The 18,069-nt window shown below is 44.9% G+C and overlaps 1 protein-coding gene across 2 annotated transcripts; it reads left to right on the top strand.

Annotated features, from left to right (window-relative positions):
* The first annotated feature begins 4,553 nt into the window (after window positions 1-4,553).
* POMK (protein O-mannose kinase) lies at window positions 4,554-16,201 on the top strand. Of its 2 annotated transcripts, none has more exons than XM_083407938.1 (4): window positions 4,554-4,651; window positions 11,213-11,520; window positions 13,684-14,952; window positions 15,962-16,201. In XM_083407938.1, the coding sequence occupies exons 2-3, from the start codon at window positions 11,239-11,241 to the stop codon at window positions 14,452-14,454; spliced, it is 1,053 nt and encodes a 350-aa protein (XP_083264064.1). In that variant the 5' UTR covers window positions 4,554-4,651; window positions 11,213-11,238; the 3' UTR covers window positions 14,455-14,952; window positions 15,962-16,201. The 2 variants fall into 2 exon arrangements, with proteins under 2 accessions (XP_083264064.1, XP_083264063.1); XM_083407937.1 differs by having other exon boundaries at window positions 4,554-4,656.
* The last annotated feature ends 1,868 nt before the right edge of the window (window positions 16,202-18,069 follow it).

Here is an 18,069-nt window from a genome sequence, read left to right as displayed (position 1 = left end):
AAGCTATATTATAGTTTAGGGCAGGCGTAGGCCAACTCGGCCCTCCATATGTTTTTGGGACTACAACTCCCATCATCCCTGGCCTCTGGTCCTGCTGGCTAGGGATCATGGGAGTTGTAGGCCAAAAACATCTGGAGGGCCAAGGTTGAGGAAGCCTGAGCTATAGCTTAGGGCAGGCACAGGCCAACTCGGCCCTCCAGATGTTTGGGGACTACAACTCCCATCATCCCTGACCACTGGTGCTGCTAGCTAGGCATCATGGGAGTTGTAGGCCAAAAAAACAGCTGGAGGGCCGTTGAGGAAGCCTGAGCTATAGCTTAGGGCAGGCACAGGCAAACTTGGCCCTCCAGATGTTTGGGGACTACAACTCCCATTATCCCTGGCTAGCAGGACCAGTGGTCTGGGATGATGGGAATTTTAGTCCCAAAACCGCTGGAGGGCTGAGTTTGCCTATGCCTGGCTTAGGGCCCCACTCTCTTGGGGGCCTCCCAAAAAACTAAAGGAAAAAACAACAACTGGATGTATGTACATTTCCAAAATATAAGACAAAAAACAAAGAAGATGAAACCTACATACAGCAACAGTGTTTTGTGTTGATGTAAGTAATGGGCCCCACCTGCTAGCCTGCTCCCTAAAATATCAACTGGTTTGCTCATTTCTATGTATAGGGTGCTAATATTCTGCATGTGCAAATGGCTTTAGATACCTATTAGGTCCTATAGGGACCTATAGGGACACGGGTGGCGCTGTGGGTAAAAGCCTCAGCGCCTAGGGCTTGCCGATCGGAAGGTCGGCGGTTCGAATCCCCGTGGTGGGGTGTGCTCCTGCTGTTCGGTCCCAGCGCCTGCCAACCTAGCAGTTCGAAAGCACCCCCGGGTGCAAGTAGATAAATAGGGACCGCTTACTAGCGGGAAGGTAAACGGCGTTTCCGTGTGCGGCTCTGGCTCGCCAGAGCAGCGATGTCACGCTGGCCACGTGACCCGGAAGTGTCTCCGGACAGTGCTGGCCCCCGGCCTCTTGAGTGAGATGGGTGCACAACCCTAGAGTCTGGCAAGACTGGCCCGTACGGGCAGGGGTACCTTTTCCTTTACCTTTACCTATTAGGTCCATAAATTACCATATAGCATATATTCAACACAAAAAACAGCGGCAATTTGTTGTTGACAAAGGAGAGCTGGACATATAAAGGGCCCCATTACCTTCAGTAGTTTAGGGCCTCATCAAACCTAAATCCGGCCCTGGGTGGCAGCCACATCCCATCAGTGTTTAAAGCTCAACCCCCAGCATGGTTATTATATGGGGCTCAGATTTGAACAGAAGCTGTTCAATCTATAAGTTCCTAAGGCGATCCCCCCCCCCGCCCCCCATTCCAAATTCTGTGTTCAAAATTCTTCATTGCTCTTGAAGGCTAACCTCCCCTCTGTTGAATGACAGATTTGGCGCAGGACATTTAATTGCTGGCTTCACTTTAAACCCTATTGGCCTTAGTATTGCAAGATTGTCACGAGAGCGCTCGAATTAAAATTGTCAACCAAAAGCTTTGTTTTTCTTGGTTTATTATCGCCACAACGGTTATTAACTCTGGGCTTCAGTAAAGCGAATAATTTAATCGGATGGCGCCTCTATGATATTGAGCGACAGAATAATTTGGCCACAATAAGGAAATTTAGCACATCAGCACCCTGTTTGCAAAATTGTAACAGTTCCAAAGTACAGATGCGCTTTCGCAAGATGGAATATCCCGACTTCGGCTGCACTTGAGGGTCGATTCCAAAAAATTCTGCTGGAAAAAGGCTGATGTCCCTGTGGAGATGGCAGTATTGAGTCAGTGGCTCATCTTTTACCGTGGAAAATGTTTAAATACTTGCCCTTTTCTTTTTTATTTCGCTTCAGATAATGTGCTCTAGATGCTACATTTGCAAAAAATGTACTAAATCTGTACTGATCAAGCCTGTACATTTAGCAACTTAGTGGACTGGATTTACCGGTACTTTTTTCCATAGAGTTTTGTGGCAGTGTAATTGGTGTCAGTGAAATCTCATGGAATGCACCTTAGCCTGCAAAACGACGATTGCTGCACCTTACTCTTGCTGAACAAATCCTGTAGCACCTGGGTGGGGCATAATCAGCATGCAATCTCTATTTTTGAATTGAGATTATATTCACATATTACTGCTTATTCTAAATCCAGTGCTCACCCGCTGCTAATTTTTGTAGTCACATTGACACGTTTGAGTCAGTCCTGTAGTTTCTTGACAAATACTGCTGTTTCTGCTTCAATCAAACTAGCAAACTTGGCAGTTGGATGGTGTGTGAATAACTTGTATTAGAAAGATAAAATGATGACTGCTTAAGACAAAATGTAGGAAATCGGGACCGGATCATTAACAGTGAATTTGGCAGTGTTGTCCCTGTTCCCTGTTTTACATCAGTAAGACTGAAGTTACCGTCCCCGTGTTATATATTTGGGTGGCCAGGGTCTGAGACTTGCAGATATAACTCTAAAGTCTTTTAAGAACAATCAATGGGTGGCTTCCAGACAGAGACCTTATATGTGCTGTAAGCTGCCAAGAGTAGCTGGAGAAACCCAACGAGATGGTCAAGGTATAAAAAATAGATTTATTATTGTTGATGTTGTTATAATAATATTGTGGACGAACCATTCAGATCCTATTTCTCTCTCTATCTGTTTGGCACATTGGCTTCCATACATTCCCCTTTTTTAAGTCCTGGTTATTAATTGCTAATCCACTGCTTGCTGTTCACACTCCCACACTCTCCACTGTCTTTTGCTTTTCTGGAAATTGCATGCAGATATTTCTCTGTGTGTTCCTTTTTTAAAAAATGTCCAGGAAGTGTACATGTTTACATTGGACAAAACGGAAGCTTGTTTTTTATTCTTTCTTCCTTCTTGCAGGTCCAGGGACCTTATTCATTTCCATTAAAAAAAAATACTGAGGTCTTGCACAAGTGTTACTGTATATTTGCCTGAGTAAGACTTGCGAAAGAATGGCAGAAAGGTCTTGCATAAAACGTCTCTGTTTTTCCCACAGAGTCAAATGTATGTACTAAATTTACAGTTTCCAAGTTGCTGAGATTCCAACATGCCTTTTAAAGTTGGTGTAAATGGGCACACTTGTATCACTTGGGCCACTGGCAGAAACAAAATGCCTAAGTTGTGCTCAAGTGAGGAGCAAACTGAAGTAGAAGTCTGGAAGAAGCCACATCTATCAGAATGCCGCCACACATGACAAACTGCTTGCCAAATAAAGAAATGCACCAAAGAGATTCCACAGCAGCAGAGACTGCAGATTTATAAAAGTACGAACAGGCATTTTGATGCTGTTGTGTGAGTGCTGCAAAAAACTTGCATGAACAGAAACAATTTCTCAATAAGCTAGTATCTGGAAGTGCACTGATTTGATATTTATTGGCAAAATAAAGGGCTGCATATGCACATTTCTAGGACGCGGGTGGCACTGTGGGTTAAACCACAGAGCCTAGGGCTTGCCGATCAGAAGGTCTGCGGTTCGAATCCCCGCGACGGGGTGAGCTCCCGTTGCTCGGTCCCTGCTCCTGCCAACCTAGCAGTTCAAAAGAACATCAAAGTGCAAGTAGATAAATAGGTACCGCTCCGGCGGGAAGGCAAACGGCGTTTCCGTGCGCTGCTCTGGTTCGCCAGAAGCGGCTTAGTCATGCTGGCCACATGACCTGGAAGCTGTACGCCGGCTCCCTCGGCCAGTAAAGCGAGATGAGCGCCACAACCCCAGAGTTGGTCACGACTAGACCTAATGGTCAGGGGTCTTTACCTTTATGCACATTTCTACTGTGGTGCAATGGGTCAGTATGCCTTGCTGCTAACCAGAAGGTTGATGGTTCAATCACACCCAGGGATGTCTGTGGGCAGGATTCCTGTACTGTAGAGATTTGGATTAGATGACTCTTAGGGTCCCTTCCAACTTTACAATTCTGTGATTCTGTGCTTCTAATACTATGCAGCCTGCAGAAAACTCAATAAAACAAAACACAGTTCAATCTCAAGTGAATCCATTTCACTTGCACTGCTCACATGTTTAAAAAGGTAAAGGACCCCTGACAGTTAAGTCCAGTCGCGAATGACTCTGGGGTTGCAGCACTCATCTCGCTTTACTGGCCGAGGAAGCTCACGTTTGTCCACAGTTTTGCCGGGTCATGTGGCCAGCATGACTAAGCCGCTTCTGGCGAACCAGAGCAGCGCACGGAAACACCGTTTACCTTCCCACCGGAGTGGTACCTATATATTTACTTGAACTTTGACATGCTTTCAAACTGCTAGGTTGGCAGGAGCAGGGACCGAGCAACGGGAGCTCACCCCAGAAATCAAGCAGAAGACACTTCATTCAAAGCACACCTCATGTTGCAGCCAATGTAAACCTGGTTATTTCCCTAGCACCAGTAGCAATTGTTAAATGCAAGCGCGATCTCTTCCCCATTCAGCTCAATCTGTTTAGCTTTGCCCCTTCCCGAGGCTGTGAAATGACGATCCCAAATTCAACTCTACCCTCTTATCTCTATGTTCAAAACAGGGAAGGCGTCACGTGACTCATGTCAGGTGGTGTTGGCACTGTCATGGCAGCTGCCAGCTGATGAGAGTGATGCACTTCAGCCCAGGGTAAGGTAAGCCTCGTTTCTTTGAGCAGCAAGCTGCAGAGTTGGGCGCAACCGAGGTTGCTGCTGGATAGCAGAAATTATTGCGAGGTGATGCTGAGATCTTGAAACGATTTTCAGTCTTTTTCTCCTGGCTGGATCTGCTGCTTCCTCTTTGTTTGGAAGTATCCAAATTTTAACCTTATCCCAGGCATAGGCAAACTCCGGCCCTCCAGATGTTTGGCACTACAATACCCATCATCCCTGACCGCTGGTCCTGTTAGCTAGGAATTATGGGAATTGTAGTGTCAAACATCTGGAGGGCCACAGCTTGCCTATGCCTGCTAATCGATGTATGAGAAGACGGGCTTTCTGTAATCAAGACATGAATGAAAAAGCCTGCAATACTTTAAACAAATGTTGTTGTTGTTATACATTTATTTATACCCCGCCTTCCCCCCTAATGGACTCAAGGCAGCTTACAGATAAAAATTGTTGTTGTTGTTTAGTCGTTCAGTCGTGTCCGACTCTTCGTGACCCCATGGACCAGGGCACGCCAGGCACTTCTGTCTTCCACTGCCACCCGCAGTTTGGTCAGATTCATGTTTGTAGCTTCGAGAACACTGTCCAACCATCTCGTCCTCTGTCGTCCCCTTCTCCTTGTGCCCTCCATCTTTCCCAACATGAGGGTCTTTTCCAGAGAGTCTTCTCTTCTCATGAGGTGGCCAAAGTATTGGAGCCTCAGCTTCACGATCTGTCCTTCCAGTGAGCACTCAGGGCTGATTTCCTTCAGAATGGATGGGTTTGATCTTCTTGCAGTCCATGGGACTCTCAAGAGTCTCCTCCAGCACCATAATTCAAAAGCGTCAATTCTTCGGCGATCAGCCTTCTTTATGGTCCAGCTCTCACTTCCATACATCACTACTGGGAAAACCATAGCTTTTACTATACGGACCTTTGTTGGCAAGGTGATGTCTCTACTTTTTAAAATGCTATCTAGGTTTGCCATTGCTTTCCTCCCAAGAAGCAGGCGTCTCTTAATTTCGTGGCTGCTGTCACCATCTGCAGTGATCATGGAGCCCAAGAAAGTAAAATCTCTCACTGCCTCCATTTCCTCCCCTTCTATTTGCCAGGAGGTGATGGGACCAGTGGCCATGATCTTCGTTTTTTTGATGTTGAGCTTCAGACCATATTTTGTGCTCTCCTCTTTCACCCTCAATAAAAGGTTTTTTTAATTCCTCCTCACTTTCTGCCATCAAGGTTGTGTCATCTGCATATCTGAGGTTGTTGATATTTCTTCCAGCAATCTTAATTCCGGCTAGGGATTCATCCAGCCCAGCCTTTCGCATGATGAATTCTGCATATAAGTTAAATAAGCAGGGAGACAAAATACAGCCTTGTCGTACTCCTTTCCCAATTTTGAACCAATCAGTTGTTCCATATCCAGTTCTAACTGTAGCTTCTTGTCCCACATAGAGATTTCTCAGGAGACAGATGAGGTGATCAGGCACTCCCATTTCTTTAAGAACTTGCCATAGTTTGCTGTGATCGACACAGTCAAAGGCTTTTGCATAGTCAATGAAGCAGAAGTAGATGTCTTTCTGGAACTCTCTAGCTTTCTCCATAATCCAGCGCATGTTTGCAATTTGGTCTCTGGTTCCCCTGCCTCTTCTAAATCCAGCTTGCACTTCTGGGAGTTCTCGGTCCACATACTGCTTGAGCCTTCCTTGAAGAATTTTAAGCATAACCTTGCTAGCGTGTGAAATGAGTGCAATTGTGCGGTAGTTGGAGCATTCTTTAGCACTGCCCTTCTTTGGGATTGGGATGTAGACTGACCTTCTCCAATCTTCTGGCCACTGCTGAGTTTTCCAAACTTGCTGGCATATTGAGTGTAGCACCTTAACAGCATCATCTTTTAAAATTTTAAATAGTTCAGCTGGAATACCATCACTTCCACTGGCCTTGTTATTTGCAATGCTTTCTAAGGCCCATTTGACTTCACTCTCCAGGATGTCTGGCTCAAGGTCAGCAACCACACTACCTGGGGTGTACGAGACATCCATATCTTTCTGGTATAGTTCCTCTGTGTATTCTTGCCACCTCTTCTTGATGTCTTCTGCTTCTGTTAGGTCCTTACCACTTTTGTCCTTTATTATGGTAATCTTTGAACGAAATGTTCCTTTCATATCTCCAATTTTCTTGAACAGATCTCTGGTTCTTCCCATTCTGTTGTTTTCCTCTATTTCTTTGCACTGCTCATTTAAGAAGGCCTTCTTGTCTCTCCTTGCTATTTTTTGGAATTCTGCATTCAATTTCCTGTATCTTTCTCTATCTCCCTCGCATTTTGCTTGCCTTCTCTCCTCCGCTATTTGTAAGGCCTCATTGGACAGCCACTTTGCTTTCTTGCATTTCCTCTTCATTGGGATGGTTTTCGTTGCTGCCTCCTGTATAATGTTTCGAGCCTCCATCCATAGTTCTTCAGGCACTCTGTCCAGCAAATCTAAATCCTTAAACCTGTTCCTCACTTCCACTGTGTATTCATAAGGGATTTGGTTTAGATTGTATCTTACCGGCCCAGTGGTTTTTCCTACTTTCTTCAGTTTAAGCTTGAATTTTGCTATAAGAAGCTGATGATCTGAGCCACAGTCAGCTCCAGGTCTTGTTTTTGCTGACTGTATAGAGCTTCTCCATCTTTGGCTGCAGAGAATATAATCAATCTGATTTCGATGCTGCCCATCTGGTGATGTCCATGTGTAGAGTCGTCTCTTGTGTTGTTGGAAAAGAGTGTTTGTGATGACCAGCTTGTTCTCTTGACAGAACTCTATTAGCCTTTGCCCTGCTTCGTTTTGAATTCCAAGACCAAATTTGCCAGTTGTTCCTTTTATCTCTTGATTCCCTACTTTAGCATTCCAATCCCCTATAATGAGAAGAACATCCTTCTTTGGTGTCACTTCTATAAGGTGTTGTAAGTCTTCATAGAATTGGTCAATTTCAGTTTCTTCAGCACCAGTAGTTGGTGCATAAACTTGGATTACTGTGATGTTAAAAGGTCTGCCTTGGATTCGTATAAAATAAGAACAGTTAAAAACAGAGTTTGGGGAATAAATAAAAACAATTAAACACTGGTAGAATAAAACTTACGGTATATATAAAAGCATACAGATAACGACAAAAAAAGCCTAATATGGCACCAGCTCTTTCATTCAAAATGTCATTTCCCAAAAGCTTGTTAAAACACTGAACTAGAAAATCTGAAAATACATTCCTTGTGTTTTACTGTTTCCAGTAGTTTAAAACTGTGACTTTTTGCTATGCTACATGGCTGAAAATATAGCTAGAACACTCAGGCAAATTATTAGGCTGCTGGGATAAATTCAGGATTTACACACTTGCTTGCACATTTTGAGGTGCAAGGCTATTTCTAATATTACAAAGCATAAGATATAATTGTGGGAGTTCATTTATGCCTCCTTTAGTTTTGTTACTTCAGTATCAATAATATTTCAGTATCAAGAATTACACATAAGTGAAGAATAAGGAGAAAGCAAAACAGCTTGATTTGGAAAAAGGAAATTTATCAGAAGAGTATTGTGGAATATTTTAATATTCATTTTTAAAATTATATTATAAATACTTTCTTATTTAGTAGTTATTCTGTACTAAATTGATTATCATACTTGATACATTACTTGTGTTTAAATATGAGATACTGTATTAGATTTTTTAAAAAGCTGATTAATATAAAAAGCTGTAAAGAAAAACCATACACCCATTTTAATTGTAAAATTTTAGTGTGTGTTTATAGTTATGTGTGTGTGAGAGATCTTTGAGGGGACTTGGTTAGTAAAAAGTACAATGTTTTCAACATAACTGAGGCATTTAGTTCTGTATGAACCAGCCAGTGGCGTAGCGTGGGGGGTGCAGGGGGGGCCGGCCGCACCGGGCGCAACATCTGGGGGGGGGGCGCGCTCGCACTCGCAGCTCTCTGCCCCTACCTGGCTCACTCACTCTCTCTCACTGCAGTGCTGGCTGTGCGAATCCGATCCGAGCCGCCGGGTCGCCACCCACTGTGGAGGGGAGGGTGCCAGGCGTGCAGTGCGGTGCGGAGAGAGAGCGAGGGACTATCTGGGGGAGGGACAGTGCAGCGGGGGGGGGGGGGGGCGCAAATTACTTGCCTTGCCCCGGGTGCTGACAACCCACGCTACGCCACTGGAACCAGCCCAGACCCTGTGATCATAATCTGCGGTCCTTCTTCGTGTACCACCTCCACAAGAGGTCCTGAGTCTAGTAACATGAGAACAGGCTGCCCATTTGTGGAATGCTCTCCCCAGGAAGGTTCGCTTGGCGCCTTCATTACATATCTTTAGGCGCCAGGTGAAAATGTTTCTCTTTAACCAGGCCATTGGCTGATGTTACTTCTATATAATTTTAAATGTGTTTGTGGGATGAGAATTATTTGTTTCTTTTTGGTTTTATTATGTATTTTTTTTTAAAAAAAATATTTATTAAAAGTTTAATAGTTACAGAAGAAAGAAAGAAGAAAAAAGGTACAATAAGAAAGAGAATAATAAAAAAAGAGAAAAAGAAAAAAAATTAAAAATACATAAAACAACACCTCCACCCCACTAGAGAAAGAACAAAAACATTAAAAATACATAAAACAACACCTCCACCCCACTGGAGAAAGAACAAAAACATTTAAAAACCCTTCCATTTTTTCACAATTCTATCCTTCAATGACTTATTTCCTCGACTTCCTCCCACCTCCCTTTTTTGTATTCCAGTTAATAATTAAGTCAGCAAATTCTTTCCATCTTTCGCTGCTTCACTGCTTCACTGCTTCATTTTAACCTTATCTTCCCATGTTTTTATTATGTATTTTGGGTTATCATTTTGTATTTTTAAGTTGTGAACTGCCCTATGAATTTTGGATGAAGGGTGTTATAAAAAATTATAAGATACTATGTTGTGTTCATTTTATAGTTGTTTTGCATTCCATCTATAGTTACTGTATTTTAATATTTGATTGGAAGCCGCCCAGAGTGGCTGGGGAAGCCCAGCCAGATGGGCAGGGTATAAATTAATTATTATTATTATTATTAGTAGTAGTAGTAGTAGTAGTAGTAGTATTTTCCCTACAATTGCTGTATATAATAAATTATTATTATTATTATTATTATTATTATTATTATTATTATTATTTTCCCTACAATTGCTGTATACCAATTAAAAAAACATTCTAAGTCTCTTTATTTTCAGAGGGAGAGTTAGTTACATGCTTAAGGCTGCAGTTCTCTATAAACTTATTAGAAATAATGCCTGTTGAATTCCATTGATCTTCCATATCCCTACAGGTATATGATTGCCTCATTGAGATCTCCCACTGAAATTAATGGATGGTACCCATGATGAGTGGGACGCGGGTGGTGCTGTGGGTTAAACCACAGAGCCTAGGGCTTGCCGATCAGAAGGTTGGCGGTTCGAATCCCCGCGACGGGGTGAGCTCCTGTTTCTCGGTCCCTGCTCCTGCCAACCTAACAGTTCGAAAGCATGCCAAAGTGCAAGTAGATAAATAGGTACCGCTCCCGTGGGAAGGTAAAGGCGTTTCCATGCGCTGCTCTGGTTCGCCAGAAGCGTGTTAGTCATGCTGGCCACATGACCCGGAAGCTGTACGCCGGCTCCCTTGGCCAATAAAGCGAGATGAGCACTGCAACACCAGAATCGGTCACGACTGGACCTAATGGTCAGGGGTCCCTTTACATTTACCCATGATGAGTAACTGGTTTTCATCAGGGGCCCACAAAATTGTCTTATTACCAAGTGCTTTTGTGAAAACAAGTGATACTTAAATTACCAGTATTTTTGGTCCAAACACTTATTGGTCCTAATGGTAATCCCTGAAAAGACTAGACTTCTTTCCTATATCCACATCATATTGGCCATTGCAATGCTTTCTCTTTCCATGTCTGTAAAGCTGTTTGCTGGATCTCTATCTATGGTAGGAAACCATCACAATGGTTAGCAGAGCTATTAATCTGCTAGTACAGTGGTACCGCGCAAGATGAATGCCTCGCAAGACGGAAAACCCGCTAGACGAAAGGGTTTTCCGTTTTTCAATGCGCTTCGCAGGACGAATTTCACTATGGGCTTGCTTCGCAAGACGAAAATGTATTGCGAGTCTTGAGATTTTTTTCCGCTCCCCACCCCCTTTTTCTAAGCCGCTAAACCGCTAATAGCCTTTTAGCAGCTAATCCGCTAATCCCTTAAGCCTTTAATAGCCGCTAATAGCCGCTAATAGCCGCTAAACCGCTAATAGCGCTAATCCGCTAAGCCGCTAATAGAGTTGCTTCGCAAGACGAAAAAACCGCTAGACGAAGAGACTCGCAGAACGAATTAATTTCGTCTTGCGAGGCACCACTGTAGCATGTTTCATGTTTAATGCCTGTTTGTAGTATTGCTATGTAAAGTTAGGAGAGATTGACTGTGTTGGAATCTCACCCCCCCCCTCAAAAAGAAGTGTATCTCAGCTGGCCCTCCCCCAGAATTGCTAAATTAAAGTAACAATTATAACTCTAATGTCTTGCAGAAAATCTGAAAGATGACTGTTACAACATGGAGAAAAAATCGTTTGATACGAAATCTGATCTTACGCAAAAGCTGATTCCTCCCATCTTGTATCTTATTTTGGCTGTGCTGCTTGCGAACTTGCTCCTCTACCAATATTTCAGCTACATATATCCTTCCTATGGACAGGCTGATGTTGAACACAACTCTTGCCAGCACGGTTACTTCAGATTAGGAACAGTGAAGAACTGTTCGCCATGGTTGTCTTGTGAAGCGCTGAAAAGAGAAGTCCGCAAACTGAAACGCATTGGTGAAGGAGCTGTGAAAAGGGTTGGTTTGTCATAATGAATCTTGAATATAATAAAAAATGTTGCTCTGTAAATTTGAAATTCACGTTTTTTTGTACCACAGGGGGAGTGCCTTGACATATGCTTCAGAAAATGAGATTGTCAGCTGGGAGAAAGGCTGATAGGATTGTCAAGCTCCAGCCATGGGGGCAAGCGGACTGGTTCTGGCTGGCTGCGAGCTCCTGAAGTGGAGGCAGCTGCTCAGAGCTTGCATGCCAGCCAGGAAGTAGCTTAGAGGCACACTACATCTCAGCTGGGGACGCGGGTGGCGCTGTGGGTTAAACCACAGAGCCTAGGACTTGCCGATCAGAAGGTCGGCGGTTCAAATCCTCGCAACGGGGTGAGCTCCTGTTGCTCGGTCCCTGCTCCTGCGAACCTAGCAGTTAGAAAGCACGTCAAAGTGCAAGTAGATAAATAGGTACCACTCCGGCGGGAAGGTAAACGGCGTTTCCGTGCGCTGCTCTAGTTCGCCAGAAGCAGCTCAGTCCTGCTGGCCACATGACCCAGAAGCTGTATGCCGGCTCCCTCGGCCAATAAAGCGAGATGAGCGCCGCAACCCCAGAGTCGGCCATGACTGGACCTAATGATCGCTTTACCTTTACCTTACATCTCAGCTGAGAAGCAGGGAAAAAGCAATGTGTTCACGTTGCTGCATATAAACTGCAGCTGACGCCATGAGAATGGCTAGGAGGCGGAGAAGGAAAGGTGGACAGAGATCAGAATAACAGGGCAAGGAGGGTCCAAAGAGGAAGAAAGGACTGGATAGGTGGGGAAGGCACAAAGGGGGGGACAATTTCAGGGTGAACTGGAGGTAGCAAGGGAAAGAGGAGGGGTGTTTGGGCTTGCCTGAATGGAAGCTCGAATCCTGTAGCAAAAGAGAGTAACAAGGGAGGGAGGACTTAATGGAGGACTTAGAGGTCCCCTCTACTCCATGGACACACCCAATGGGGGTATAGTTGACAAGCCTCTAAATTGAGGATGCTGTATGTTCGTTCCGCCTGTGACCTGGGCCACCTCAGATGTTAAGCAAAACCTTCCGAAGGAGGCTAGAGGAGATGCTTGCTTACTTGCAGTGGATTCTGAATAAAGACAAGCTTTGGGAATGGCCACTTGAGATAACTGGTCAAATATCCCGCTTGCCTGAATTTGACACCTGACCGAATCAACTCAGAGCTGTAACGAGGGTCATAAAAGGGAAACTTACCATGAACAACTGAGGGAAGGAAGGTGATGGATGTGAGTGGCTTTGATGTATGTTTCAGTGAATCTTAAATTTGTCCTTGTTTATATGTGGATGCTGACAATCCCAGCCGAATCTACGTCTAGAAATATATATCTACAGTGGTACCTTGGTTTACAACCATAATCTGTTCCGGAGGTCTGTTTGTAAACCAAAACAGGTTGTAACCCAAGGCATGCTTTCGCCAATGGGGCCTCCAAAAATTTTTTGTTCGTAATCCAAAATAATGGGTTGTAATCCCAAAAAAGGTTGTAAACTGGGACACGTACCACCGGGCTTGACTTGTTGTTCCACCAGGCCTTTGGTCAGGGCCCAGCCTGACTCCCTCCTCTGGCAACCTGCACAGAATTTTGCTTAACGCTTGCCATTAATTTGATTTTAATTAATTTTTATAATGAAATGTTTTTAGAATGTTTGATTGTTTGATTATTTGATTGTTGTTAGCCGCCCTGAGCCCGGCTTCGGCTGGGGAGGGCGGGATATAAATAAAATTTTTTATTATTATTATTATTATTATTATTATTATTATTATTATTATTAAGACGTATGCAAGCCAAGGTACCACTGTATTTCCTCATGTTGCAGGAGCACAACTCTTCTCCTCACAGAATGCTCACAGTTATGTTTGAGTGACTGTACATATCCACCTCTCTGTTTCCAGACACTCTGGGATTTGTAAACCTTACCAATTTTCAGATATTTGCTGTGACATAACTTGCTTTGTTGTGGCATAGAGCTTGTATCTATTCATGTTTTTTTGTTCTTGTGTGTGTGTGTTTAACACATAGGTTTGAATTTCCGTTTGTCAAGACTAATTGTCCCCCATATTGAAAAACAGCTTGGCTTTCACAAACGGCATTTCAGAGTTTGGACCTCAAAGTCTGAACATTGTTCTCCTTGTTCTAGGTCTTCCTTTCTGAGTGGAAGGAAAACAAAGTCGCCCTTTCCCAGCTAACTGTGCCGGAACTTCAAGAGGACTTCATTCATGGCTTGCAGATGCTGAAATCTCTACAAAGCAGACATGTGGTCAAGCTGATTGGATATTGTGAGGAGGAGTTCACCGTTCTTACGGAGTACCACCCCTTCGGCTCTCTGAAGAATCTGAACGAGGTATTGAACCTCCCAAAGTACAAGAGCTTCAACACATGGCACACCAGGTTCTTGCTTGCCATCGATTACGTGAGCATCCTCCATTACTTGCACAACAGCCCCCATGGCACCCTTGTGATGTGTGACTCCAGCGACTTGGATAAAGTTCTTTCTCAGTACTTGCTGACGAGCAGCTTCCATGTTATTGTGAACGACTTGGATGCTTTGCCTCTTGTAGACAAGAATGCTGGCAAACTGATCAAATGTGGCCATCGGGAACTTCAGGGTGACTTTGTTGCTCCAGAACAGCTTTGGCCTCGTGGGAATGAAATGGCTTTTGAAGACAGCCTCATGCCTCCTTACGATGAAACGACAGATATATGGAAAATCCCCGATGTTTCCAATTTCATCTTGGGGGACGTCGATGGGAGTGATCTGGTCAGGTTCCACCTCTTTGACATCCACGGGGCCTGCAAAAGGAGCCCAGCTGAAAGACCTTCTGCTCAGACTGTTTTGGACACATACAAGAATGTGCTAGCGTCGCTTGTGAGAGAAACAGTTATGCCAAGGACAAGGGACATGTTATAAAACACACACACACACAAACCTCATGGACATGCCTTAGTACATATTTAGCACATTTGACTCTTCCCGATCTGAGAAGTACGTGGAAACTTAAGGATAATTAGAAAAACTCTAAAATGGCTTTTTAAAAATGACTCCCGATTGCACCTTCTGTGACAAATTGTTGAGAAAATGGGGGGGGGGGGGGAATAGTATGTGTTATGTGTGGTAAATTTCTGAACAAGTATTTCTTCCTAAATCAAGTTGGCATAGGCAGGATAGATGTAGCTACAGTGGTACCTCGGGTTACATATGCTTCAGCTTACAGACTCTGTTAACCCAGAAATAGTACCTCAGGTTAAGAACTTTGCTTCAGGATGAGAACAGAAATCGTGCTCCGGCGGCGGCAGGAGGCCCCATTAGCTGAAGTGGTGCTTCAGGTTAAGAACAGTTTCAGGTTAAGAACAGACCTCCGGAACGAATTAAGTACTTAACCCGAGGTACCACTGTATATGATCAATGGTTCCTCTTCATCCTGGAGAAGAGTGACTAGTGGGATGCCACAGAGTTCTGTCTTGGGCCCGGTCTTATTCAACATCTTTATCAACGACTTGGATGATGGGCTCAAGGGCATCCTGATCAAATTTGCAGATGACACCAAACTGGGAGGGGTGGCTAACACCCCAGAGGACAGGATCACACTTCAAAATGACCTTGACAGATTAGAGAACTGGGCAAAAACAAACAAGATGAATTTTAACAGGGAGAAATGTAAAGTATTGCACTTGGGCAAAAAAAATGAGAGGCACAAATACAAGATGGGTGACACCTGGCTTGAGAGCAGTACATGTGAAAAGGATCTAGGAGTCTTGGTTGACCACAAACTTGACATGAGCCAACAGTGTGACGCGGCAGCTAAAAAAGCCAATGCAATTCTGGGCTGCATCAATAGGAGTATAGCATCTAGATCAAGGGAAGTAATAGTGCCACTGTATTCTGCTCTGGTCAGACCTCACCTGGAGTACTGTGTCCAGTTCTGGGCACCACAGTTCAAGAAGGACACTGACAAACTGGAACGTGTCCAGAGGAGGGCAACCAAAATGGTCAAAGGCCTGGAAACAATGCCTTATGAGGAACGGCTAAGGGAGCTGGGCATGTTTAGCCTGGAGAAGAGGAGGTTAAGGGGTGATATGATAGCCATGTTCAAATATATAAAATGATGTCACATAGAGGAGGGAGAAAGGTTGTTTTCTGCTGCTCCAGAGAAGCGGACACGGAGCAATGGATCCAAACTACAAGAAAGAAGATTCCACCTAAACATTAGGAAGAACTTCCTGACAGTAAGAGCTGTTCGACAGTGGAATTTGCTGCCAAGGAGTGTGGTGGAGTCTCCTTCTTTGGAGGTCTTTAAGCAGAGGCTTGACAACCATATGTCAGGAGTCCTCTGATGGTGTTTCCTGCTTGGCAGGGGGTTGGACTCAGTGGCCCTTGTGGTCTCTTCCAACTCTATGATTCTATGATTCTATGATAGATGTAATAGAAGTGTAAGTATTTCACGCCTCTGATGCTCCAGATGAGATTTGTGTAAATCACATGCCTGTCTGGGAAGAGTGTGGGAACGGAAGACAGTCTTATCTCTTCCGCTGTATGTCCTGTTGTACTGTACTTTTGCTTTTACTTGTTCCTGTTCTTCTCTCGGAGCTGGAGAGAGAGGTTGCCATGACTCCTTTGTCTGTACATAGTGTGTAAATAAATACATAGATTAGCTCTATGATCTCTCACGCTTCTTGCTGTGTTACGCTAGAAGATTAGTGTGCATATATCATTTGATATATGTCGCTGAAGCGTGCTGGAGAAGAAGGGAAATGCCGTTTCCAGAGCTGCGCATATCGGAGGACGCTTGGAGTTTGGGGGCTGCAGGGGCACCCCAGAGTGTTTTCCAACAGTTCTTGTTCTCTTCGAATTATTGCCTACTTTGCTTTTCTTCTCCCCTCCCTTTCAGCATTTCTGGACTCCTATTTACCCCCATCTCCTCCAGCAGAACAAAATTGCTCCTTGGAACCTAACTCCATCCAACCTAACATTAAGGCGGTCCTGAGTACAGCTTCTACAGTTTCTTCTTATCAATACACATAGGCAAATAGATTATATAGAGCTAGCAGAATCAGGAAGTGAGGCAAACTTGTACTTTTGTATCTAGTTGTGGTTAGTGCAGGAGTAAGTTATGGGTTCAGGGACGCAGGTGGCGCTGTGGGTAAAAGCCTCAGCGCCTAGGACTTGCCGATCGAAAGGTCGGCGGTTCGAATCCCTGCAGCTGGGTGCGCTCCCATCGCTCGGTCCCAGCGCCTGCCAACCTAGCAGTTCGAAAGCATCCCCGGGTGCAAGTAGATAAATAGGGACCGCTTACTAGCGGGCTTAGGGACGTGGGTGGCGCTGTGGGGAAAACCTCAGTGCCTAGGACTTGCTGATCGCATGGTCGGCGGTTCGAATCCCCGCGGCGGGGTGAGCTCCCGTCGTTCGGTCCCAGCTCCTGCCCACCTAGCAGTTCGAAAGCACCCTTAAGTGCAAGTAGATAAATAGGTACCACTTTATAGCGGGAAGGTAAACGGCGTTTCCGTGTGCTACGCTGGTGCTGGCTTGCCAGCTGCAGCTTCGTCACACTGGCCACGTGACCCGGAAGTGTGTTTGGACGGCGCCGGCTCACGGCCTCTTGAGCGAGATGAGCATGCAACCCTAGAGTCGGACACGATTGGCCCGTACGGACAGGGGTACCTTTACATTTACCTTTTTCTAGCGGGAAGGTAAACGGCGTTCCGTGTGCTGCGCTGGCTCGCCAGATGCAGCTTGTCACGCTGGCCACGTGACCCGGAAGTGTCTGCGGACAGCGCTGGCTCCCGGCCTCTAGAGTGAGATGAGCGCACAACCCTAGAGTCTGTCAAGACTGGCCCGTACGGGCAGGGGTACCTTTACCTTTTTTAAGTTATGGGTTCTGAGATGACTGCTGTGTCCCGAGCAAGCAGTGCTGTTCACACAGGGAAGACATGTTAGATGCTACAAAGCAAACACCAGGTTCCCAGTCCCTTTTAATGCTAATGTAGGAATAAGCAATAGCTGGCTGTGCTTTCTTGAAAAGGACCCCCTCCTTCAAATACCGTATTTTTCGCTCCATAAGACGTACTTTTTTCCTCCTAAAAAGAAAGGGGAAATGTCTGTGCTTCAGATGGAGTGATTGTGTGATCCCTGGAGCCAAATTGCCCAGGGGCAAAAAGCAGATCATGCGTTGTTTTTTTTTAAAAGAAAGAGGGATGGGTGTGTTGAAACGAAGCCGCCGAGCAGCTGATCAGCAGGGAGATAAGGGATGCTGGTGATAAAGGAGGCTGCCTGGGAGGGCGACAGGAATACTAAAACATGCAATGAGGAGAGAAACTAGAAGAAAAGGAGGAGCAAAAAACTGCTGCAGCTAAGGAAAAGACGCTAAGGCAAACAAGAGGGAAGGGGGTGTTGAAACGAAGCCACTGAGCAGCTGATTGGCAAGCGATCAGGAGGGAGATAAGGGACGCTAGTGATAAAGGAGGCTGCCTGGGAGGGGAGAGGTAAAAGCACATGGATCCTCAGGATTTTTGCACTGGGTCACCCCAA

This window comes from Podarcis tiliguerta, assembly GCF_965153285.1.
Source record: "Podarcis tiliguerta genome assembly, chromosome: 13".
NCBI lineage: Eukaryota > Metazoa > Chordata > Lepidosauria > Squamata > Lacertidae > Podarcis > Podarcis tiliguerta.
This window is presented reverse-complemented; position numbering and strand designations above follow the sequence as displayed.